We start from the raw sequence: 25,962 nt of genomic DNA, 5'->3' as shown, positions 1-25,962 counted from the left end.
CTTATACCATACACAAAAATAAACTCAAAATGGATCAAAGACTTAAACGTAAGACAAGAAGCCATCAAAATCCTCGAGTAGAAAGCAGGTAACAACCCTTTTGACCTTGGCCACAGCAACTTCTTAACACATCTCTGGAGGCAAGGGAAACAAAAGCAAAAATGAACTACTGGGACCTCATCAAAATAAAAAGCTTCTGCACAGCCAAGGAAACAATCAGCAAAACTAAAAGGCAACTGAAAGCCTGAGAGAAGATATTTGTAAACAACATATGGCCAACCAACACATGAAAAATGCTCAAGATCACTCATCATCAGGGAAATACAAATCAAAACTACAATAAGATCCCACCTCACATCTGTCAGAATGGCTAACATTAACAACTCAGGCAACAACAGATGTTGGCGAGGATGCAGAGAAAGAGGATCTCTTTTGCATTGTTGGTGGGAATGCAAACTAGTGCAGCCACTCTGGAAAACAGTATAGACATTCCTCAAAAAGTTAAAAATAGAACTACCCTACGACCCAGTAATTGCACTACTAGATATTTATCCAAGGGATACAGGTGTGCTGTTTCAAAGGGGCACATGCACCCCAACGTTTACAGCAGCACTATCAGCAATAGCCAAAGTATAGAAAGGGCTCAAATGTCAATCAATGGATGAATGGATAGAGAAGATGTAGTATATAAATAAAATGGAGTATTACTCAGCAATCAAAAAGAATGAAATCTTGCCATTTGCAACTACATGGGTGGAACTGGAGGTTATTGTGCTAAGTGAAATTGGTCAGTGAGAGAAAGACAAATATGAGTTCACTCATATGAGGAATTTAAGGTACAAAACAGACTAACATAAGGGAAAGGAAGCAAAAATAATATAAAAACAGGGAGGGGGGCAAAACATAAGGGACTCTAAAATACAGAGAACAAAGAGAGGTGGGAGGGGGGTGGGCTAAATGAGTAACGAACATCAAGGAATCTACTCCTGAAATTATTGTTGCACCTATGCTAGCTAACTTGGATGTAAATTTAACAATCAATCAATAAAACAACTTGAAGTTTGTACCCTTTGACCAACATCTCCTCACTTCCTCCCACTCCACCTCCCAAGCCTTAGCAAATACCAATATACTCTGTTTCTATAAATTTAACTTCTTTAGATTCCACATATAAGTGAGATCATACAGTATTTGTCTTTCTCCGACTTATTTCATTTAGTATAATGCCCTCAAGGTCCACCCATGCTATTGCAAATGGCAAGATCTCCTTCTTTTTTGTGGTTGAATAATATTCCATTGTACTTTTTTTTTCTTTGTCCATTCATCTGTCAAAGGACATTTAGGTTGTTTCCACATCTTGGTTACTGCAAATAATACTGCAATGAACACGGGAGTGCAGACACCTCTTCAAGGTAGTGATAATTTCCTTAGGATATACACCCAGAAGTGTAGATTCTAGATCTATGGTAGATCATGTGGTAGTTGGGTTTTCCATTTTTTGAGGAACCTCCATAGTGTTTTCCGCAGTGGCTGCAGCAATTTACATTCCCACAAATAGTGTACAAGAGTTCCCTTTTCTCCATACCCTTGACAACACTTGTTATCTCTTGTCTTTTTTACAGTAGCCACTCTAACGGTCATGAGGTGATCTCTGAGGTTTTGATTTGGATTTCTCTGATAATTAGTGATGTTGAGCATCTTTTCATGTATCTGTTGTCCGTTTGTATATGTTCTTTGGAAAAATGTCCAGGTCCTCTGCCCATTTTGAAATCAGATTATTTTGTCTTTTGCTATTGAGCTGTATGAGTGTTTTACATATTCTATAATAAGCCCTTATCAGATACAGGGCTTGCTAATATTTCCTTCCACTTTGTAGACTGCCTTTTCATTTTGTGGATTGTTTCTTCAGCTGTGGAGGGGCTTTTTACAGGGTGATGTAGTCCTACTCATTTATTTTTTGCTCCCATTGCTTGTACTTTTGGTCTACATACAAAAAAAGTCATTGCAAAGACCGGTGTCAATGAGCTCTTTCCTTATGTTTTCTTCTAGAGTTTTATGGTTTCAGGTCTTAAATTTATATCTTTAGGGGCTCCTTGCTGGATCAGTCAGTCAGTAGAGCACACAATTCTTGATCTCAGGCTTTTAAGTTCAAGCCCCACATTGGGTATATATAAATTACTTAAAAATAAAATGTTTAAAAAAAATAAACCTTTAATCCATTTCAAGTTAATTTTTGTGAGTGGTGTAAGATATCAGTCCAATTTCATTTTCTTTCATATGAATATCCAGTTTTCCCATCACCATTTATTAAGGAGACTATCCTTTCCCCCATTAAGTGACCTTATTATTTTGCCTGTAGCACTTACCACCAACTGTTGTGTCTTATTCTCCCCATTATTTTTCTCCCCACCTAGAACACAGATTCCATAAGGGTAGACAAGTACCTGATATGTAATAGACGCTCAATACATTTTGTTGAATTGAACGTGCAAGTTAGACTGTAGAGTTTGTTTGCTTGTTTAATTTCTCTGTCAGTAAAGCAAATGCTGTCATAGTGAGACAGTAACTGGAACAACAACTTGGGAAAACTATTTAACTGCATCTATGAAAGCTGAATGTTCACCTATGCTATAACCAATCGATTCTCCGCTTCAGTATGTACCTGTAGTAATAGAGCAGGTAGAGACTTCTAGGGAAGATGGTGGAATAGGAGGATCCTAAGCTCACCTCATCCCATATAACAACCATATCAGTGTAAATAACTCAGAAAACAACCTGAAGACTGGCAGAACAAACCCTCTACAGCTAAATGTAAAGAGGCCACAATGAAGAGGGGAGGAAGGGCAGAGACACAGTTGGGAGCTAAATGTACATGCAGGACTCTCTGCATGTAGGGGAAAGAAACAAGCATCCCAGCCACTCCAGGCAAAGGCAATCTCCCTAATGTTTGGCTTTAAAAACCAGAGGGGCTGAATTCCACAGGCTCTTACAGTAAGGTGTGCCTAACACATGGATCTTTAAAAATCTGTGGGCATGCTCTGGGAGAATGATCAGAAACTGTGTGCCCACCCTTAAAGAGCTAGCACAATGGGGTGCCTTGCTGGCTTAGACAGTAGAGCATGGGACCCTTAATCGCAGGGCTGTGAGGTCAAGCCCCATGTTGGGCAAGAAGCCTTCTTTAAAAAAAAGAGAGAGAGAGAAAGACAAAAAACACAGCACAAAAAAGCACAAAAAACAGCCCCACAAAGATATGGCATAGAAGCAGCATTTTTAAAAATGCCTGGGTTATACAGCAGGGAGATCTGTTTACTAATTGTGGAGTATGTGCCACTTCCTTCCCCTAAACCTCCCAGCCTAGACATCTGTAAGAACCAGCATGGTGACAACACTCTCCATCTCACACCACTGGCTTCTGCATATCTGCCCCCTCCAATGCACCTGCTTCTGTCCCCTGCCACTGCAGGCCCCCTCCCACAACCAACAGGCAGAGATCTTGTAGCTACAGCACACCATGCTCCTGCATTCTTTTGTGTACACGACCCCTCCAGCCAGGCGTCAGCTCCAGGTGGCTTACCACAGCAGACCTGTGCAAACTTTGCTAACACTGGGTGCCCCACCCCCACATTCTCCTAAAGACCTGTCCCTTTCAATATGACCATGGTCAGAGCCCATCCAAAGATAACCACACACATCAGTCCAACTGTGGCCCACAGTGGACTGGGAGCAGACATCTAGTCCGAATGCAGGTCCCCACCCACCAACAGAAGTTTCTCAGGGCACTACAGTTTAGTGCTACCACATCTCTGGCAAATACCTGGTCTGACTCAACTCAAACCCAAGGTGGCCCCAGACTGGCCCGCTAACAACACAGGAACCAAATCCTGCCCATAACAGGCAAAGAGAGCCATGGAATATGAATGAAAGCCAATGAAACTCAGCTACAACAGTAGGGTATATGCAACACACACGGGAGACACTCCTCAAGTAACAAGTTCTGGTAAACAGGGGACACTACACTATAGGACACTACAGGATCTCTTCTTCATAAGGCCATTACTTTCAAGAGCAGGAAACATAGCTGACTTTCCTAACACATAAAAACAGAGAGTTAGACAAAATGAGGAGACAAAGGAATAGGTCCCAAATGAAAGAACAGGACAAAATCACAGCAAGAGACCTAAACAAAGCAAATGTAAATAATATGTCTAGTAGGGAATTTAGTGTAGTGGTCATAAAGATATTCATTGGACTTGAGAAAAGGGTGGAAGACCTCAGTGAGACCCTTAACAAAGAGAAAGGAAACATAAAAAGAACTAATCAGATAAAGAACTCAATTAATGAAATTAAAATATACTAGATGGAATAAACAGTAGACTACATGAAGCAGAAGAGACCTGGAGCAGTAATGTAAAGTAATGTAATGTAGTCTTTGGGAGAGAGAAAAATAATAATAATAAATGAAAAGAGATTTAGTGAACTGAGCAATACCATCAACTGTAATAACATTTGAATTACAGGGAACCCAGGAGAAAAGAGACAAAAGGAGGCAGATTATTTATCTAAAGAAACAATAAGCTGAAAACTTCCTAAATCTAGGGAAAGAAACAGAAACCCAGCTCCAGGAGGTACAGAGAGAGTCCCCAACAAAATCACACCAAGACACACAGTAATTAAAACAGCAAAAAGCAGTGATAAGGAGAGAATTTTATAAGCAGCAAGAAAAAAGAAAACAACTTAATACAAAGGAAACTCTATAAGGCTATGAGCTGACTTTTCAGCAAAATCTTTGCATACCAGAAGGGAGTGGCAAGATATATTCAAAGTAATGAAAGAAAAAAACCCTGCAGGAAAAAAATAGTCTATCCAGCAAGGCTATCATTCAGAATAGAAGGAGAGATAAAGAGCTTTTCAGACAATCAAAAGTTAAAGGAATTCATGACCACTAAACAAGCCCTACAAGAAATATTAAAGAAGATTCTGTGAGTGGAAAAGAAAGACCATAGTAGGACTAAGAAAAGTAGAAAGTACAAAAGCAGTGAAAATAAGCATATCTATAAAAATCAACCAAGGGATTCACAAAATAAAAGGATATAAAGTATGACACCATATATCTAAAATGTAGGTGGGAGAGAGGAGTAAGGAACAGGTTTAAACTTAAGTGACTATCAACAATACAGACTGCCAGGTCCATAAGATGTTATATACAAATTTAATGGTAACCACAAACCAAAAACCATTAATAGATATGCAAAAAAATTAAGAGGAAGGAACAAAGCGGGGTGGGGGGGGGGGGATAAACCAAAACAGACTTTTAGAGTCTTTTAGAGTACTGATGGTTACCAGAGAAGAGGTGGGTGGGGGAATGGGTGTAATAGGTGAAGGGGATTAAGAGTACACGTATCGGGGCACCTGGGTGGCTCAGTCGGTTAAGCGTCCGACTTCAGCTCAGGTCACGATCTCGCAGTCTGTGAGTTCGAGCCCCGCGTCCGGCTCTGGGCTGATGGCTCAGAGCCTGGAGCCTGCTTCCGATTCTGTGTCTCCCTCTCTCTCTGCCCCTCCCCCGTTCATGCTCTGTCTCTCTGTCTCAAAAATAAATAAAAAACGTTAAAAAAAAAATTAAAAAAAAAAAAGAGTACACGTATCCTGATGAGCACAGAATAATATACAGAATTAATGAATCACTATATTGTACACCTGAAAATAATTTAACAGTGTATATTAACTATATTGAAATTAAAATTTTTAGAAAAGAGAGAAAGGAGAGCACCTGGGTGACTCAGTTGGTTGAGCATCTGAGTCTTGATTTCAGCTCAGGTCATGATTTCACAGTTTGAGATCGAGGTCCATGTCAAGCTCTGCACTGACAGCATGGAGCCTGCCTGGGATGCTCTCTCTCCATCTATCTGCCCTTCCACCCCCCAAAATAAATAAACATTTAAAAAATTAAAAAAATTAAAAAGGGAAAAGAATCCAAGTATATCACTAAAGAATGCCAACAAACCTGAGAGAAGAAAGGAACAGAGAAGAACTACAAAAACACCCATAAACCAAAAGTAAGTACATACGTATCAATTATTACTCTGAATATTAAAGGACTAAAGACACAGGGTGATGGAATGGATACAAAAACCAAGACCCATCCATATGATGCCTACAAGAGACTTATTTCAGACCTAAAGACAAATACAGATTGAAGGTGAAGGGAAGTGAAAAGAAAGCCAGGGTAGCACTACTGATATTGGGGGGGGAAAAAAGAAAAGAAAAAAACTTTAAAACAAAGACTGTAACAAGAGACAAAGAACCACACTATATAATCATAAAGGAAACAATCCAACAAGATCTAACAATTATAAATATTTATGCACCCAAAATGGAAGCACTAAATACATAAAGAAACTAGTAACAAGCATAAAGGAAGTAATCAATAGTAATACAATAACAGCAGACTTCAACACCCCCACTTACATCAATGGATAGACCATCCAAACAGGAAATAAATACGCAAACAGTGGCTTTCAATGACATACTGGACCAGATGGATCTAACAAATTATTCAGAACATTTCATCCTAAAACAGTAGAGTACATATTTTTTTCAAGGGCACATGGAACATTCTCAAGAACAGATCACATATTAGGCCACAAAACGACTCTCAACAAATTCTAAAAGCCTTAAGTCATATCAGGTATCTCTCTGACCGCAATGCTATGAAATTACAAATCAAACACAAGAAAAAATCAGGAATGAGCACAAATGCATGGAAGTTAAATAACATACTATTAAACAATGAAGGAGTCAACCAAGAAATCAAGGAGGAAATAAAAAATACATGGAGACCAATGAAAATGACAACAGAGTGATCCAAAAATCTTTGAGATGCAACAAAAGCTGTTGTAAGAGGGATGTTTATAGCAATACAGGCCTATCTCAAGAAGAAAAAGCTCAAATAAACAACCCAACCTTACACCTAAAGGAGGTAGAAAAAGAAGAACAAACCCCAAAACAGTACAAGGAAGGAAGTAGTGAAAATGAGAGCAGAAATAAAATAGAAACAAAAAAAACAACATATCAATGAAACCAGGAGCTAGTCCTTAAAAAAAAGATCAACAAAATTGATAAGCCTTAGTTATATTAAGAAAAAAAAAAACCTGAAGACTCAAAGTGAAAAATGAAAGTGAAATAACAACTGACACAACAGAAATAAGGATTATAAGAGATTATGAAAAATTATATGGCAACAAATTGGGCAACCTAGAGGAAATGGATGAATCCCCAGAAACATAAAACATCCCAAAAGTGAAGGAGAAAGAAATAGAAAATTTCAACAGACCAATTACCAACAATAAAATTAAATCATTAATCAAAAAACTCCCAAAAGTCCAGAACCACATTGCTTTACAGGTTAATTCTACCAAACATTGAAAGTAAAATTAATACCGATTCTTCTCAAACTATTCCAAGAAAACCTGAAGAGGAGAGAAAGCTTCCAATTTCATTCTATATGGCCAGCATTCCCTGATACCAAAACCAGGTAGAGAAAACTACAAAAGAAGAGAACTATAGACCAATATCCCTGATGAATATAGATACAGAAATCCTCAAAAAAATAACAGCAAACTTAATTCAACAATACATTTTAATAAATCATGCACCATGATTGAGTACGATTTATTCCTGGGAGCAAGAATGGTTCAATACTTGTAAATTAATCAACATGATACATCACATGAAAAAGAAAAAGGATAAAAAACCATACAATCATTTCAACAGATGCAGAAAAAGCATTTGACAAAGTACGACACCCACTCATGATAAAAACCCTCAACAAAGTAGTAAACATTTAGAAGAAACATAACTCAAGATAATAAAGGCCATCTATGAAAAACCCACAATCACCATCATACTCAATGATGAAAAACTGATGGCCTTTCCCCTAAGGTCAGGAACAAGACAAGGAAGTCCATTCTCACCATTTTTATTCAACATAGTACTGGAAGTCATAGCCACAACTGTCAGATAAGAAAAATAAATAAAACACATCAAAATTGGTAAGAAAGAACTAAAACTTTCACAATTTACAGAGGACAGGATACTATATACAGAAAATCCTAAAGACTTCACCAAAAAACTACTAGAATTGATAAATGAATTCAGTAAAGTCAGAGGATGCAAAATCAATATACAGAAATTTACTGCATTATATACAATTATAATGAAAGAGTAGAAGAAATTAACAAAACAATACCATCTACAATTGTACCACAAATAATGAAATACCTAAGAATAAACTTAACCACGGAGGTGAAAGATCTGTACTCTGAAAACTTTAAAATGCTGATGAAAGAAAATGAAGATGAAATCAACAAATGGAAAGATATAGTGTGCTCATGGTTTGGGAGAAAAAGTACTGTTAAAAAGTCTATACTACCAAAGCAAACTACGTATTTAATGCAACCTCTATCAAAATGACAACATTTTTCAAAGAACTAGAACAAACAATCCTAAAATCTGTATGGAACCACAAAATACCCCAAATAACCAAAGCAATATGAAAAAATAAGAAGCTAGAAGTATTATAATCCCAGACTTTAAGATATACTACAAAGCTACAGTAATCAAAACAGTATGGTACTGGCACAAAAATAGACACATAGGTCCATAGAACAGAACAGATAGCCCAGAAATGAGCCCATGATTATATGGCCAATTAATCTTCGACAAAGGAGGCAAGAATATGCAATGGGGGAAAAGACAGTCTCTTCAACAAATGGTGTTGGAAAACTGGACAACTAAACACAAAAAAATGAAACTAAACCACTTTCTTACACCATACACAAAATAAACTCAAAGTGGATTAAGTACCTAAATGTGAGACCTGAAACCATAAAAATTCTGCAAAAAAATACAGGCAGTAATTTCTCTGACAATGGCTATAATAACATTTCTAGATATGTTTCCTGAGGCAAGGGAAATAAAAGCAAAAATAAACTATTGGGACTACACCAAAATAAAAGGCTTCTGCACAGCAAAGGAAACAACAAAACAGGCAACCTACTTAATGGAGAAGATATTTACAAATGACATATCGTATAAATGGTTAGTATCCAAAATATGTAAACTATTTGTACAACTCAACATAAACACAAATAATCCAATTTTTAAAAATGGGAAGAAGACATAAACAGACATCTCTCTAAAAAAGATATACAGATGGTTAACAGGACACATGAAAAAATGCTCAACATCACTCACCATCAGGGAAATGCAAATCAAAACCATGATGAGTTACCGCCTCACATTTGCCAGAATGGTAAAAATCAGAAACACCAAGTGTTGGTGAGGATGTGGAGAAAAAGGAACCCTCCCTCATGCACAGTTAGTGGGAGTGCAAACTGGTGCAGCCACTGTGGAAGACAGTAGTGAGGTTCCTCAAAAATTTCAAAATCCAATTTCCATATGATCTAACAATTCTACTGAGTTCTTACCCCAAGAAATCAGAAACACTAATTTGAAAAGATAGAGGCACCCCTGTGTTTATTGCAGCATTGACAATAGCCAAATTATCAAGCCATCCAAGTGTCTGCTGGCAGATGAAGGAATAAAGAAGATGTGGAATGAATTAACACTTAGCCATAAAACAGAAAGGCATTTTGCCAGTTGCAACAAGGATGAATCTATTGGTTATAATTCTGAGTGATGTAAGTCAGAGAAAGACAAACACAATATGATTTCATTCATATGTGGAATTTAAGAAACAACAAAGAAAGAAAACAATGACAAACTGAAAAACAGACTTTTAACTACGGAGAACAAAGTGATGGTTACCAGAGGGCAGATGGCGGTGGGGGGGGGGGGGGGGGTGAAGCAGGTTAAGTGGACGGAGAGCACACACATCTTTATAAGCACTGAGTAAAAGGTACAGAAGTGCTAAATACTGTACACCTGAAACTAATATAACACCGTATGTTAACTCTACTGGAATTAAATACTTAAAAAACAATAAAACATATAAATTATGGAATATTCACACAGCGATGAGAATAACAAAGCAGAATGACACACGGTGTATCACAAATGTGATGTTGGGCAAAAGCAGACAGGCAAAAAAATAGAACTCCGTTATAAAAGTATAAAAACAGACAGAACTAGTCTATAGAGTTACAAGTCAGGAGTGTTCTCAGCTAGACAGGGACAGGCCATGACAGCAAGGGACACAAAACAGACTGCTCAGATGCTGATAATGTTCTGTCTGTTGACTTGGTTGATGGTTGTGTAAGTGTGTTCACTTTATGAAAGTACACCAAGCAGTAGTACACGCACGATTGGCACTTTTGCTGGAAGTATGTTATACTCCAATGAAACATACTCCCTACCAAGCCAGACCTTTACCTACAGGACAGACAAGGCAAAACACCACACTTCAGCATTCATACACATCAAGTCCTGTCTCATCTAAATGCTCCACCTCAACTGTACCAACTAGCACCCTTCTGCTGGCACTGCCTGGGTTCCTCAACTTAGGCAAAACAGCAGAGGCAACCCATGTGTGTCAGTCAGATAGGCTGACATGGCCTGACCTCTAGACAGATTCACAGATGAAGGCTTATGCTACTTTTCCACAGAGAGACATGGCTCAGGTAACGATGCCTCCGGATGTCCAGCTTGCCAGGACTGCTCTGGTTCCTTTGTAGGCCAGGCCTTTTCCTTTGCACAACAACCCCCAATAGGTCCCCAGATGACAAGCACCCCTTCGTCTTCACTTTATCTCAGACAAGGAACCTGCAGATTCCAGAGGACAGGAATCAGCTTTTTTTCACTCCCTGCTACATCCTAAATAGCCAGCACAATGTCAAGTACGTAACACCCTGGCCAGTAAGTATCTCTGGTAGGAATATATGAATACATGACCAAACACAACTACTGAATCTGTGTACCAGGATCTGGTTACTAGAAAAGCAAGGATCTAGGTCCAGGATGACCATGGAGAGAAACAAAGCATTTTTAAAAACATATGTAAAGGTCTTTCTGAGGTAAGAAAAAATTTTATACCATCAATTCTGTCACGTAAAGAAAAATCACACAATTTGTCTTTACCAGGTATAACATTTTTATTCTCTCATTCATTGAAAATGGCATAGGTCTTATTCAAGTCAGCTGGTCAAAGGTTGTAGACCGGATCCAGACTCAAAGCAAAAGTAGCTGATTGAGACAGGAAATGACACCTTAGCCTAATTAAAGTTCTGGACACCAACCAGCCAACCAAACCCACCAATGTCACAAAAGAATCATCATATCCAATGAGCATAAAAAGACATGGAAACTACCCAATGGTCCGTTAACATTGGGGCTATGGAAAGACCCCAAGTAGCCACATAAATCTATTCATTTATCATCCATTAACAATTTTCTCCTTCTTGGCAATGGGTTTTTTTAAATATAAAATTTATTTTCAAATTGGCTTCCATACAACACCCAGGGCTCATCTCAACAAGTGCCCTCCTCCATGTCCATCACCCACTTTCCCCTCTACTCACCCCCCATCAACCCTCAGTTTGTTCTCAGCATTTAAGAGTCTCTTATGGTTTGCCTCCTTCCCTCTCTGTAACTTTGTTTCCCCTTCCCCTCCCCGATGGTCTTCTGTTAAGTTTCTCAAGATCCACATATGAGTGAAAACATTTATCTGTCTCTCTCTGACTGTCTTATTTCACTTAGCATAATACCCTCCAGTTCCATCCACGTTACTGCAAATGGCCAGATTTCATTCTTTCTCATTGCCAAGTAGTATTCCACTGTATATACAAACAACATCTTATTTATCCATTCATCAGCTTTAGGTACATTAATTAGAAGAAATTCAGTAACACAGGGTAAAGCAAAGTTTGAGAGGTTGTTCAGTGGGCAGTGCAATGGCTTTAGAACAAGGAGTGCTACCATGTCCTGATGATCCTCAAAAATGTTCTCACCTTTAATGAGTCTTTGCTTTTGGAGTCCTCTGATCTTTCCAAAATTATCTGTCCAAATCATCAAAAAAATTAATACACCAAAAAGAGAGCTGCAAGGAGTATCACTGTCCGACCCACATCCCTCAGACCTTCTCTGTGCTTCCACCAACCAGTATCTGCAACCCCATGCGCAAAATCACACCTCTGTGAAAGTAGATATTCTGTGTAATATCCACCATTCCTTATTACATACTCTTAGCGCCACTTAAGCTTCAATACTCATTTCTCTGTACACTAAAGTCAATGTCAGAGTCAGTTTCCTTCAGTGTGCACAAAACCTATCAATTCTGCTAGAGAAGATACAAAGTTAGCCCAGCACTGGCTGGGTTCAGGCTCCTTTAGAGATATTAAGATTTACTAAGAGGATCCCTAGGACTTTATCATGTTAGAAGGCCCCAGGTCAATTTCACCATGCTCACATGCACACGTGTCCCTAGAAGCCAATCGAGTCCATTGTTATCCCACTCCCAGAGCACCTCATAACAATGACTGCCACTGAGATCTATGGAGATATACACAATGAAAAGCAAAACCCTTCTTTCTACTGGAATCAACAGTAGCCCTGTTGGCCTACGGGGAAAATATGGCACTCACAGTCATTTACTATTGGACAAAATGCTCATTTTGTCTAAAATTTTATTATTCATTGGATCTCTTGGTGTTGGGTATTTAGGATACATAATAACTCTCCAGGATTTTTTCTAGAAATACAGCCTGAAAATTACCTGCATCACAATTATCTGCTCTGCCTATGTAAAATGCAGCTTCCTAGGTGTCACCTTTGACCTACTGAAGACTATGCTCTGGACTGGGGAGGCTGAAATCTACATTTTAAACAAGACCAGTGGTGATGTTTCAAGATTATGAAGATGGGTGTCTGAAAGGCATTTCCCCCTTTTGCCTTGGCCATGCCTAGTCACCTACAACTTGGCCTGGCCTTTTTTAAAGCAGAGTTACAGCAATTCCATCTAAAGGGTGGGACAGAATTTGCAACTACATGGTTGGAACTAGAGGGTATTATGCTAAGCAAAGTAAGTCAGGCAGAGAAAGACAAATCTCATATGATTTCACTCATATGTGGGATTTAAGAAACAACAGATGAACATGGGTGAAGGGAAGGAAAAATAAGATAAAAACAGAGACGGAGGCAAACCATAAGAGACTCTTAAATACAGAGAACAAACTGAGGGTTGCTGGAGGGGTGTTGGGTCATGGGGAGGGGTGGGGTGGCTAAATGGCCAATAGGCATTAAGGAGGGAACTTATTGGGATGAGCACTAGGTGTTGTATGGATTCTACAGGGCCCTACTCCTGAAATCAATACTACACTATATATAAACTGATTTGAATTTAAATGAATGGTGGCAGAGAAAGGAGAGAGCTAAAACAGAAAAGGGGAGGCTTAGAGTCTCTGGATAGTTGTTTTCTCTATGTTTTATCTGCACAAAGACTGCCTGGAATGCCCGCAGGAAGTTCTGCTTCCCTGCTCCAATCACAGGCATCAACGGACTTTGCATAAATGCCTGTTCACCCACCACATAATTATGCTGGGGAATGTTGACAGTGCCCTCTGTAGTGTGACATGTTGCAGATCACACAGGACGAGTTCGCAAATTATTACAAACAGTCGTATAAGACGTCCTTCCTTCCTCCCTTTCCCAGTACGCCAAATTAAAAAAAAAAAAAAATTTAAAAGAGCAAGAGAGTCTCTTGAGGGACGTATTTGTATAGGATCCTAAAGAAGAGCAGCCCAATCAAGTGGATGTGGACTTTAATATTATCCTTCCAGAAGAATCTCCAGTAACTCATTTTTACCTCCCTAGAAAGAAACCTTTATTGTCAAGTCTGTCATAGACCTGGGAGGACCCAGAAGCAGGGGCTATGAAATGCCCCACACCACTCAGCACTCTGACATGGGGCTAAAAGAAGCACATGCGTGTCCGTCTCTCCCCCTAAACTGTGACCCTTGAGGGTGGAAATCTTGGTTTTCATCCTTGGCCTCCAAGCCTGGCACCCACTTTGTTCTCAGCAATGGTAACATGGGAAGGGAATGGGGAGAGGAACAAGGACCAGCCCATATAAACCAGTCTCGTTGTTGAAATAAATACTTCACAAATCATCACCCCATCCAGAAATTCCAGGGTGCCTTTATTTCTAAAGAGCAGCAGCAGTTACTGGAGTGCCACAGCCCAGAACACTGGACCACCAAGGGAAGGAGAAGCACATGGCCACAGACACTAAAAGAGAAAGAGGTACTTTCTGCAAAGGGGGAGGCAAAGTGAGGGATCTGACACAGCAGAGATGGCTATCAAAGCCAACAGGGAGGGGGGACAAACGAACGGGCCATCCTTCCAAGGACTTGGCCCATCTGCACACCACACTTGTCACTTGACTCATTCCCCTGCCCCCAAAATATGTGTTAAACTGAAAACGTGCAAAGTGCGATTTTTAAATCAACTAGGGGAGAGCTTGCTGCTTAACAGAATCCCAGGGCAAACGTGTCTAATGGAAACACATCAGTATCTTCCCACTTCGGGATCTTTGGACTTGCTCTCACCACAGGATACCCCGAATACAACCACCTCTTCTCCTCACCTGGCTCACTCCTGTCATCCGCCACCTAGCAGCTCCAATGGCTTTCTCAGGGATGCATTCCCTGACCAAAAGAGTTGATTAGCTCCCCCCCCTTCCCTTTACACAGTCTCAAGGCATCTGTACCTCTCTACCTGATAGCACTTTTGGCTACTGTACCCAAATGGTGATTTTGTGATGATTTACCTGTTTGCCACACTAGATGGTAAATCCCAGGAGGGTACCACCATGCTCTGCATTGGCTATTTTTTATTGTTTGGGTTTCCCTCAACCAGAGCCAACCTGCTTTGCCTTTAGTGAATTACAGGTCCTCTGAGAGCCTGTCATGATCTAGAACTGAAGAGCTACACTGGAGGAGTGAAGTAACAAAGGCCTGGCCAACCCTATGAGTACTTTCCTCTTGGTTCTAAAGCCAAACCAGGAGCTTGGGGACTCCTGAACACCAACCAGAAGCATTTACTAGACCCTGCAGGAATTTCCTCAAGGACAGTAATGCGGAACTCCATCTTCCCCCAAGCCAGCCTGGATCACTCTGGAGCACAAGATGGTTTATACCTTTTGAGATGGGCTACAGGCAACTGGATCAGAGTTTACCGTTAAAAGGGATACCAATTAGGGCTTAGCCAGCAGAACAGAGCTCCCTGGGGAGCCCTTCACAGAACTAGGATTTCAGGCACAGCTGGGCACAAAGCCCCTCTCAGATACATCAGGAGGAGCTGCCAGCTTCAGGAAGTCTGGTGATGATGTGAAACATAATGGGAAGGTGTTCTGTGCCAGGAGCTGCAACTGGAAGGAAATTAACAGAGAACCACACGGAACCTCACACAGCCATCCCAAGGGGCAAGGAAGGTAGATAAGGTCAAGGATAATAGAAGAAATGGCCCCAACATTTCCCTAAGACATGAGACAGAAAACAACATCTGAAGCCATGTGCCAACAATTCACTCACACTCACAGGGCACAAGAGAAGTGACCTTCAGAAAGCAAATCAGAAGAGCAGGTATACCAGCCACTCAAAGAGCACGAGCACCTCCTTTGCATCATGATCTTACTTATCCTCCCCCAAGCGGCACCAAGAAGCTATGATTGCTCTACTTGTATAGATAAGGAAAGGGCAGCCCTAGCCAAAGACCCAAGCTTATACTTGGCAAGACTGCAAGGTGAGCTCAGGTCAAAAGTGGGCTCTTCACCATGACAGGACTCAGGCTCAAAGAGCTTTTCACAGATTCAGAAACTGTGCCCAGACTGTGTGGGGGTTCGGTCTCCCTGCCAGGTTCCCCAGGATTCTCAACAGCACCCCCACCTGTTGGTATCCACAACCACTATCAGTTACTAAAAGAAAGAGAGACACATGTCCAAAGCTAGCTGACCTACTGGGCCCAGCCTTCTGCTGGGCCCTTCTGCAAAGAACTACTTGTCCCCATCCTGCAAGTGTGGAGAGTCCTGGTCCAGGATAATTCACTCATTCATTCATTCATGCATTCATTTACTCAAATTCATTCCAACACTCACTGAGCAATCTTCTGTGAGGAGCTTAAAGGCAAAGGTCCAGGGACACCAAGCTCTATACCACAGTGCCTCCTGAAAGGGTTTATAAAGTTGTAAGGTCCCAGCTTAGAGATAGAGATTAGGTCCCTCAAAACACTACTTTTCAATCTGTGCCTGATATATAATTTCTGCCTATCAAAAACTATAAAAGCACACGTCTATAATTCTCTTATAGGCTTTCTTTCCCCAGGGATGTATCAGGAGTCATGCTTAGGAAAATTCAAGTTAACACAATGCTTACTCACTACCTATTCTGTGCCACGCATAATAAGACTCAGGCTCTTTCTTCAGGAAGCATCCGGCGATTTAAACAGCTAAAATATAAACAAATCAAACTATAAATTGAGGAATAATAAAGTGCTGTAGGAGTTGTTAATATTAATAAAAATAATAGCCTCCATCTGCTCAGCATTTATGATGACACCAGACACTGTGCTAAGCGCTTCACATGCATTAGCCAGTTAAACTCTTCACGCCAACCCTGGAAGGCTGGTCAACATAGTGGACATCCACTTCCCCTTAAGGAGCTACCTCTCAACCCTCCCTGTCACTATGTGATTCAATGGAGCCCTCACCATCACTTTATACCCAGGTCCCAGTCCCGGACAATCAGCACATTCTCCCCAATTGTCCAAAGTGACTGATGGGGGTAAGTATATACAATAGGTGAATCTGATGAGTCTCGATTCTGGGAATTTTACTCAGACATAAAAACCGTCCGATGATATAAATTTGTAGTTGCTATGAGCCACCACCACTAATTATGGAATTCATTAGCCTGAGAAAAAAACCAAAATCGGGAAAAGAAAGCCCAAAGACTACGGGGTGAGGGGAGAGAAAACTGATTGACACACACATCCAAGTCCTATGATATAACCTGAGTCTCTGGATTCAACCTTATCTAAAGCCATGTTTATCAGTAGACTCTTCAGTTACATAGGTAAGTAAGTTTTCCTTTCCAATTAAGCCAGCTTCAACTAGATTTCAGTCACTTAAAATCTAGAGTCCTCACCAATAAGAGTGTTATTATCCCCACTTAACAAATGCAGTCAGGGATTCAGAAAGGACAATTTGACCACCTTAGATTTAATTAACGAAGATTTGGAGAGGCCATGTGGTTGAATGAATTCAGACAAGAAACTCTACAAGAGTCAGACTGCTGAATTGCCAGAGGCATATTTTTTTTTTTTCCCTCCATCCACCAGTTCCAAGGGAAAACCTGCAAATCACCTTGCTATGGTCCTTTTTCTGCATGGTGGGTTCATTTCTCATTTACCTTTTACACTGAGCAGGTAGACCTCTGGGCTCTTAGCTTTATCCAAGGGTCTACCGAATTCTTCATTCTGGGCACTGTCTTCTTAGAAGTACACATAAACGCTACATCTTAAAAGTCACGGCACCTTCTATTAAATGAAATATGATGAGAAAATACTTGTGACCTTGGGCAAATTATTTAATCTCTTAACAGGAAATATATTTTATATGTTGTTATCTCATCTGGGGAGATGAGATCAACTCTGAACTTGGGTCTGAGGAATTTCCTAAGGAACATTTATAGTCACCTCACCAAAAGAAAAGTAAAATGAGTCACCTTGAAAGTGTTCAAATTTAGATACTGAGATGTGCTTGGTCTGAAACACATTAAGGAAATAATACATGATTTATTACAAAAATATTTAATTGCTAACATTACTTTGTCTCTCCAAGCAAGGCAAAATAGTTGACCTAATGATTAGGTCCTACTCCTCTAGGGGAGTAATAAAGGCCTGAAGATCCATTTGGGACCACTTCTTGCTTTTGAAAATAATCTCATCAGCATTTGGAGAGGACTTAACCTCTCGGCAATCCAGTTCAGCTGCAGTCCTGCAGGACAGGACTGGGAAAGGACTAGGAGAGGCAGGGGAAGTCAACCTAGGAAGGTCAACTGGGTGAAGAAGCTCCACTATCCTTGCCAGGCAAGAACTAGGTTTTCTCTGGCAAGGACAAACTGAAGATAAGGAGAGAAAACACAGGAACGGTCTCAGGCTTACGGACTTCCAAACCATCCCTTTACCATGATTCCTGTGAAATAATTATTTCTATCAGTGGTCATTTAGTACAGGGGATTTAAGATAGTGGGTTCATTAAAGAGAGTCAGGATCACAAACTCATTTAAGTCTCCTTGAACCTGTTTAATCAAAATGATTTTCTGCTACTCTCTATTACAAGCCAAGTTTCTGTGGTGACAGATTAATGACTGATCCACTAAGCCACACCACCTCTCTTCTCACCAACTCCACTGACTGAGCCAGCCACTATTCTATCAATAAGCCCGTTTGCCCTTGAGACTCCTTACAGATGAGATGTTAAGATCAAATGAGCAGATCAGATGCTCACTGGCACCCCAGTTCTGCTACGGAGACCATCAAATCCCATAGAGTGTGCACCAAAGGAAAAAGAATTCAGGCCGGTCCTTGTGGTCTTATTAGAATTACAAACTCAGGTCACTTCGGAATAAGATAAATGCCAGCCAAGGCAACATTTCTGATTCTTCAGGCCTGCCCAAGGTAATTATCCTGGAGTTAAATGTCAAGTCTAGTTTCATGTATGCAAAAGAAAGAAAATGTCATGTTTGGTGTAAGCAACAATATTATTTTAATCAAATAAGAAGCTCGTTATTAGCAGAAGATAAGCCCTAACGTGACCCCTACAATAAGTTGTATCTACCTGGCTTCCATTCTTCTTTGTGTCAAAGTAAGGTTCTTCACTGACTGTCCTCAGACATAAAATTGGAAAGACTTACCATGTCATATCAATGGAGGCTCACACCCTAAGTCCATTCCAGTCTGAAATGACTGCATGCACAGTAAGAAACTGGAATCAGACTACCTGGGTCCAGGCCAGGCTCCTCTACAGCCTAGCTCTGTAACGTGGGACAAGAGCCTTAATCTTTTAGTGAATGGTCGATAAGAACAGTACTTCTAGAATTTTTATGAATATTAAATGAGAAAATACATGTAAAGTACCCTAAACAATGTCTGGCACACTAAATGCTTGGTTAATGTTAGGTATCACCTATTTCTGCAATGTTTTAATTTTTTAATTACAACCAGAACACATTACCTTTATAAGAAAAAACTTAAAAAGAGAGAAATGCATGAAAGCATAAGGTAAAGGATTTCCTCCAGTGAACAAGAGGTTACTGAGAGAAGAAACCACCTTATTTATCATGTTCACCCTTACAGCCCACTGCCTCGCACACACTAGACAGTTAAATATGGGTTGGAATGAATGTGCAAATGAATGTAAGAATGACAAGAGGAAAATTTCCTTGCAGGAATGACTATGGAAAGCTAAATCGCAATGAGGAAAAATCCAGAGAGGTGCTTGGGTGACTCAGTCGGTTGAGCATCCAACTCTTGATTTCGGCTCACGTCATGATCCCAGGGTTGCGGGATTGAGCCCTGCAACCAGCTCTACAATGAGCATGGAGCCTACTTGGGATATTCTCCCTCTCTCTCTCTCCCTCTCCCTCCACCCCTCTCCTCCACTCACACACACTCTATCTCTAAAATAATTTTTTTTTTTTAATCCAGGGAATGATTCTAACATCTTGACCCCTCAGTCTCAAACCACAGAGAAGTTAAATGCATGACAATAGGAAGCTGGAAATTATCATACAACTAGACACAAACATCTACCTTCTTCATCTTCTCCTTTTTTTTTTTTAAACGTTTATTTATTTTTGAGATAGAGAGAGACAGAGCATGAATAGGGGAGGGTCAGAGTGAGAGGGAGACACAGAATCCGAAGCAGGCTCCAGGCTCTGAGCTATCAGCCCAGAGCCTGACACGGGGCTCGAACTCACAGACTGTGAGGTCATGACCTGAGCCGAAGTCAGACGCTTAACAGACTGAGCCACCCAGGAGCCCCTTCTTCTCCTTCTTAATACTGTATTTATGCAAAAGTCTGAGTTTCCATTGGACCAAAACATCCCAACTGCTGATCTTTAAAAAATAACGATAATCAAACTAACAGACCATCAATACATTTAGGAACAAACATCTCCTAACATCTAAACAGTGTCCTATTTCTCCTGAATCTATCACTCCAGGAGACAAGCCATGGAGCAGTTGTGAAAGATGTATTTCTGTAAAGAAGGATACAGTTATTATGTGTGTACCTAGAACAATAGGACGACTTCCAAGTGATAAGTAGTGGCTATCAAGCAATCACTGGCAATGTCACAGCACACTCAATAGGCTAGGGAGCATGGAGCACACAGCCTGCCATCATTTCCATTTCATAGTTAGCCCAAGAACACCAACCAATGGGTATCATCAACTCTGAAAGGAGCCCTTAGTTTTCAGTTTCACAAGTTCAAAAATCACTTCTAAATCTCTCTCCCCAAAGTGCAAAAAGGTTATAAATCCAGGAAAAGGCAAGATATTTTCTTTCACAGTGACTTTCAAAAATTGACAAGCATCGTAACAGTAATCTCAGGACACAGTCTCTCAAAGTTATCAGTGGCTTCAACCAACAACAAAAACACTAGCAGAGAAGCTAAGCTTTGTCAGTCTTAAGCAAGACGTAGCTCTGTAAAAACAGGCTGGCTGAGCAAGTGCCCAGTTCCCTGGGGCTTTGTCCACAGAACATCTGGTTTTTAAAGCAAGCAGCCTTTTAGTCCCTGGTCCCAGGGGACACAGGCTTTGTAGTTACTCCAAGCAAATGACCGAATGGAGATACTTGGATTTGGAGTAAAAGAGTAGCTGGTTTGAGTTTCACAACTTTGAAGAGGTTAATAGCATTAAAGTATATCTGAACCACACCTGACTGGTATCATCAGACACCGCCCCCCCTCCACCCGCACCATGAAGCACATAAAAAGGTTGATAATAACACCAGTTTGGAGGTGTTTTTTTAAACATTTTTAGATGTTTTTAATGGTATACTGGATTAAAATATCTTTTTAAAAGAATATATTCTGGTAAAAATATTAACACCTAAAATTCTCCAGAAACAAAAAAGCATGGCATTTGAACACAAAAGCGTCTCTCTTTTTATTAAACTGTGGACATTTTTCCGTTATTTAAGGCACACTCTATAGTATCTCCTAAACATCTTAAGAACTACCTAGAATGTTTAAAATATAGTTTCCCAGCAGTCATCCTGGAAGCATGGAACCACACTCTCCAGAAGAGGCATCTGCATGCTGTAATTTAACAAACATCCCAGGCAAGCTTCATGATCACCCAGGTTTGGGACAACGCTGACCCAAGGATAAAAAATGTCACCATTTGCAAGAAAGATGAGAAATGAAGAAATGCTCAACTTTTATAAATTTAAAGCTTGATGGGAGATAAGAATCATGTCATGCTTATGATACAATGAGACTAGAAAACCTTGAGCAGACACAAAAGCACAGTAAACCTTTCCACACCCCAATGGCCAATGAGCACAGCTGCTTTCAATTCAACCGAGCGGCCAGGGAAAACAAGGCACCTGCAAGGTGTCCCTTCCCTGCACCTGGCCCAATTCTTCCATGCCGTGGAGGGGGAAGCATCTGCCTTGTCCCTCAACTCTACCCAAAATGTAATGATAAAATAAATTTTACAAAGCAAAAGTATGTCTACCCTATTGAGTCCATGAATGAGTGCTTCTTTGGGGGCACCCTTTGGGCACTCTGGCATCCTTTTCAGCCTCAGGCAAAGAAAGTCACTGCAGGATTCCTCCGAGCTGAGCAGAAAGGGGACGCAAGATGGTTAACAGAGCAGGTCAGGGACACGGGGAGGTGTGCCAGGGATCTCAGGGTTGGGAGAAGCAAAGAGGAAGTCCACTGCCTAAGTAAGCTCAAAATAACTCCAAGTTCACTGAAAGTGTTTGAAAGCACCTTTCAAAGAAAAGCAGCCCACAGCCAACTAAAGAGAGGAGGAAGACTAAGAGGGAGAGGAGGGGTAAGCCCTCACTCAAGGCTATGGGCGGGCCTGCTCCTCAGGAACGGGGCCTGGAGAGGCGCTCTTTAGAAAGTATAAGAAATTATCTGGATTCTCTGGATTTCCTCGTACTTTCCCCCCGCAAGGGTTTGGGAAGACCAGGACAGGGGCTAAGATAAATCCAGTGAAGGATGGTGACTCCCAAACATCTCCCACCAGAAAGAACCCTGTAAGAAGAACAGAGACTCGGAAATGCGGGTCCCTCTCTCTCACGGGCAGGAATTGCTAATGTCAAGGATCATAAAAGTTCTTCCTCAGTGCCCTGCAAGCCTATGGCCCCAACCATCTGGGACAGCCTTTGAAAGAGCTGTCTGCAAGCAGCTCCCACAGCACCCGGGGGTTGCCATCTGCTGGAAAGACTGTGCCAGGTGCCTCTTGTCCTGCATCCTCCGGGACATACCTGGGGAGCCACAGCCAGCCTTGGGGAAGAAACAGGCAGCAGATGTGCCTGTGGGTGCCCAGGAGGAACTTTCTCCCCTGCCAGGACTCCCCCCACAGGAGCAATCCTCTGCCACCCAAGCTCATCTTCAGGGCAGGAGACCAGCTCCATCAGTGGCCTGCTCCCTTTCCCTAAAGACTCCAAGGGTCAAAACCACCACACCTCCTCCACAGCACCACCATCCACATTTTCTCAGGCCCGTTGCCACGACCCTCCAATCCTCCTGGAACAAATCAGCTGGGCTCACCCCTAAACCTAACATCTGCACCAGGGATTCTTCTGGCACAGCCCAGAGATGGTCCAAATCCCTGCTGCCCCAGGAAGGTTCTCTAGGGGGCTCGGCAAAGTCAACCATCCACGTTAGGGGAATTGAGGACCTTAGGGAGCCTCTCTCCAAGCTGCTTGCTGTTCTTACCATGCGTACTGAGTTATCTCCCACGGTCCTACGATTACACACACCTGGACCACAGGTAACAGGCAAACAACATCAAGCCTTCGAAGTTCTCTTTAAAGTTCTTCTCTGGCAAGATGCAGCCTGGGAACCCCCCCCCCCCCCCCCCCCCCCGCCAACAAGCTGCGGTGAGAGGTCTGCGCCCATCCCCTCCCCTCCCCGCCTCAGAGCCCCCCCTTTCACAGAGGCTCCTCGACCCCGCAGGGCCTGCCAGCAGCGGTACTCACGTCTCGAAAGCGGTTCCAGTACTTGTCCCGGTCGTACTGGGAGACGGTGCTCAGCCACTGGTCATTGTCTAGGAAATTGCCGTTGTTGGGGCCCGCGCCTCCGGCGAGCGCGTCCAGGTGCCGGCTCTCGACCTGGAGGAAGCACCACGCCGCGGCCGCCGCCGCCAGCACCGCGATCGCCGGCATCTGCGGGCAGGGGGCACGCAGGGGCGTGAGCCGGAGGGCAGGGCCAGGCGAGCCCCTCGCGGTGCACCGAGGTCTCGGCGCCTTGGCGACCCGCCCTGGCTGTAGGGACTGGGGAATCTCACGGCGGAAAAAGGGTCATCCCTCGCACACCTGGGGCGTCTGTCGCGAATCGAGAGAGCCGGGGAGCCCTCTCACGAATGGGGGGGCTTAGTTACAAATCAAGAGGCTGCGTCACAAATTAGGGGCTGCTACCAAACTACAGAGGATATCTATCGCCTATTCTCCGGGTGCCCCACGGACCGCTACTCTCGAATCGGCTTCTTCAGCACCCCTCCCCAAAAACGCGGATTCCTGGATCAGCAAGCCGCACTCCCACAGACGGTGCTCAGAGCTCCGGGGTAGGGAGGGGGGAGAACAGGGATCCGAGCAGCAGCCCAGGTTCTGGCCAAACGGGGCACGGGGTGGAGGGAGGAGGTACCCGCAGCTGGGGTGGGGGGCGGGGGGGGCGGTAATCCCTCGTCCGCCCTGTAGCCTCGGCAAGAAGGTCCCGCGGAGATACCCCCAGGCCCTGCCCCTGCCAGCCTCCCGGTGGTCGCGGGGAGGTCCCAACTACGCCAAGTTGGGGCGCGGGGTTCCGCGGGGCACGTACCGTGGGGGCCGGCCCGGGTCCCCGCGTCCGAGTTGCTGGAGCTCGTGTGGCGCGGTCGCGGAGGAGGCTGATCCGCCGGCTCGCTCTCCTACGCTCCTGCCACCCGCCGCCGCGCGTCCGGCCGCTTTGTGAGCCCGCAGCGCTCTGGCTCCGCTCGCTCTCTAGCTCGCTCGGGCGCGGCGACCACGGGCGGAGGAGCCCGAGAGCTCGAGCCGAGGCTTCTGGCGACCCCTGGCGGCCGCGCGCTGCCGTGCCGCCCGCCCGCTAGCCCCGCCGCCCCTGGCCCGGCAGCCAGCCGGGGAAGTGCTTATCCACCGCTCGACGCGGGGCCGAAATAAGCTTTCAGGCTCAAGCCGGTGAAAGCTACTGAGGGCACTGAGGACACATGGCCAAGAAAGCAACGTAGAGGCATTCTCAAAAGGAGGGTCGCCGGGCCACCTAGGTCAGAATCACCTTGGTCTGGGGAGGAAAGGGCTTCTTAAAAATGTGGATTCCTGGCCGGTGCTCCAGACTTGCTGAATCAGCGTTCCTTGAGAGGGCCTCTGGGAGGTGAGTGAATTTCGGCACTGCCCGTTCTCGTTCCTGGTCCTGTGCCCACCGGTGTCTCTGCACGCCCATGCCCCATACCATGCCCACTGCTGTTAAGCCCTTAAAACAGTCCGTCTGCCTCCATTTCTAAAATTTCTACATCCCTGGATCCCCACATTAGACCTAAGCATATCCTTTGGTGTTCTGCAGCCGAAGCCCAGGTCTGCTTCTGTTCCCATTGCTTGAGAGCTGGCCCCCGCACCAGCCTGTTGGGTTTTCCCCCAGGGGAGGAAGGAGAGGAGGAAAACTAAACCAGACTTCAGGAACAGGACACAGACCGCTAAGGCCGGCCTTAACCTGCCCCCAGCCCCCCAATCTCGTTTCCAAATCCTCAGCGGCGTCTGGTCAAAAAGGGCTGGAAAGTTAGTAATGCAGTCCTCTGTCTGCATACAGGTGACACTCACCTGCTGCCTTTCTCTTGTACAACCACACCCCACTCCCCAGACACCTGAGCGCTCTTTGAAAACAAGTCTGATACACTCACCCCTCTTCCTTCAACACACACACTTAAAACCCTTCATGGCGCTCTCCTGATGAAAACCAAACAATGGGTGAAGCCTCCTGACTCTGCACATCTGTCCCCTGACCACCGATCTGGCCGCCTCTGGTGCCACGCCTTCCTCCTCCCCTGAGTTCTTGGACAAGTTGGTCTTGGTACAGACCTCAGTGGGGATAGGATTCCAGCACTGGGTGCTCATTTCTGCCTGGGCCATTGTCCACACCCACCCCCAACTTGGGCCTTATTAATTCACCCCTGCAGCTTATACATCCTGACCTCTTCAGAGTAACTCTTGCTAAGCCTGTGGACCAGGCCAAGACCCTAGAGAGGCTCTCCTTGAGAACACAACAACTCCAGCTTAAACTTACTGCACTTGGAATCCCTTATTCCAAGCGAGGCAGCTGTGTGAGGACGGAGGCCATGTTTGGCTTGTTCATCTCTGCTCCCACTGTCTAGAGCCACGCTCCTGACACATAGTGAGAGCTCAGAAAACATTTGATGAATGAATGAATGAATGAATGAATGGCATCCAGCCAGGGACTGGAACCACACTCAGCCAACATTTCTCAACCGCTGTGATGTGGTCACCGCAGATAATTTACTTGTGTAGTTTGATGTGTAGAAGTTGGATTATGATTGTTCCTAAAAAGTAGCAGATGCTTATCCCAACATTATTCTGGCTGATTTACATTCCTAGAAGCATTCTTGAAAGGGAGAGAAAGGAGTGGAGTCACAGCTATATATTGGGGACTGTGTGTCATCCACAGTTGATTTTATCATGGAAATACTTCCGGTGTTTCAGGATCATGT

At 43.2% G+C, this 25,962-nt stretch overlaps 1 protein-coding gene across 1 annotated transcript in view; it reads right to left on the bottom strand.

The window, feature by feature from the left end:
* The window catches only part of SPOCK1 (SPARC (osteonectin), cwcv and kazal like domains proteoglycan 1), a 517,625-nt gene extending 493,384 nt beyond the window's left edge, over positions 1–24,241 (bottom strand). Inside the window, exons 1-2 of the mRNA XM_058735892.1 lie at positions 24,066–24,241; positions 23,231–23,416 (exon numbers count right to left, since the gene is read on the bottom strand). Of these exons, the coding sequence (XP_058591875.1) occupies positions 23,231–23,416 (186 nt within the window). The 5' untranslated portion in view covers positions 24,066–24,241. The remainder of the gene's footprint in view (positions 1–23,230; positions 23,417–24,065) is intronic.
* Positions 24,242–25,962: the final 1,721 nt, after the last annotated feature.

The sequence above is a fragment of the Neofelis nebulosa genome, chromosome 1, assembly GCF_028018385.1.
Source record: "Neofelis nebulosa isolate mNeoNeb1 chromosome 1, mNeoNeb1.pri, whole genome shotgun sequence".
NCBI classification, from domain to species: domain Eukaryota; kingdom Metazoa; phylum Chordata; class Mammalia; order Carnivora; family Felidae; genus Neofelis; species Neofelis nebulosa.
Note: the sequence above shows the minus strand (reverse complement) of the source record. Positions and strands in the feature narration are given on the sequence as shown.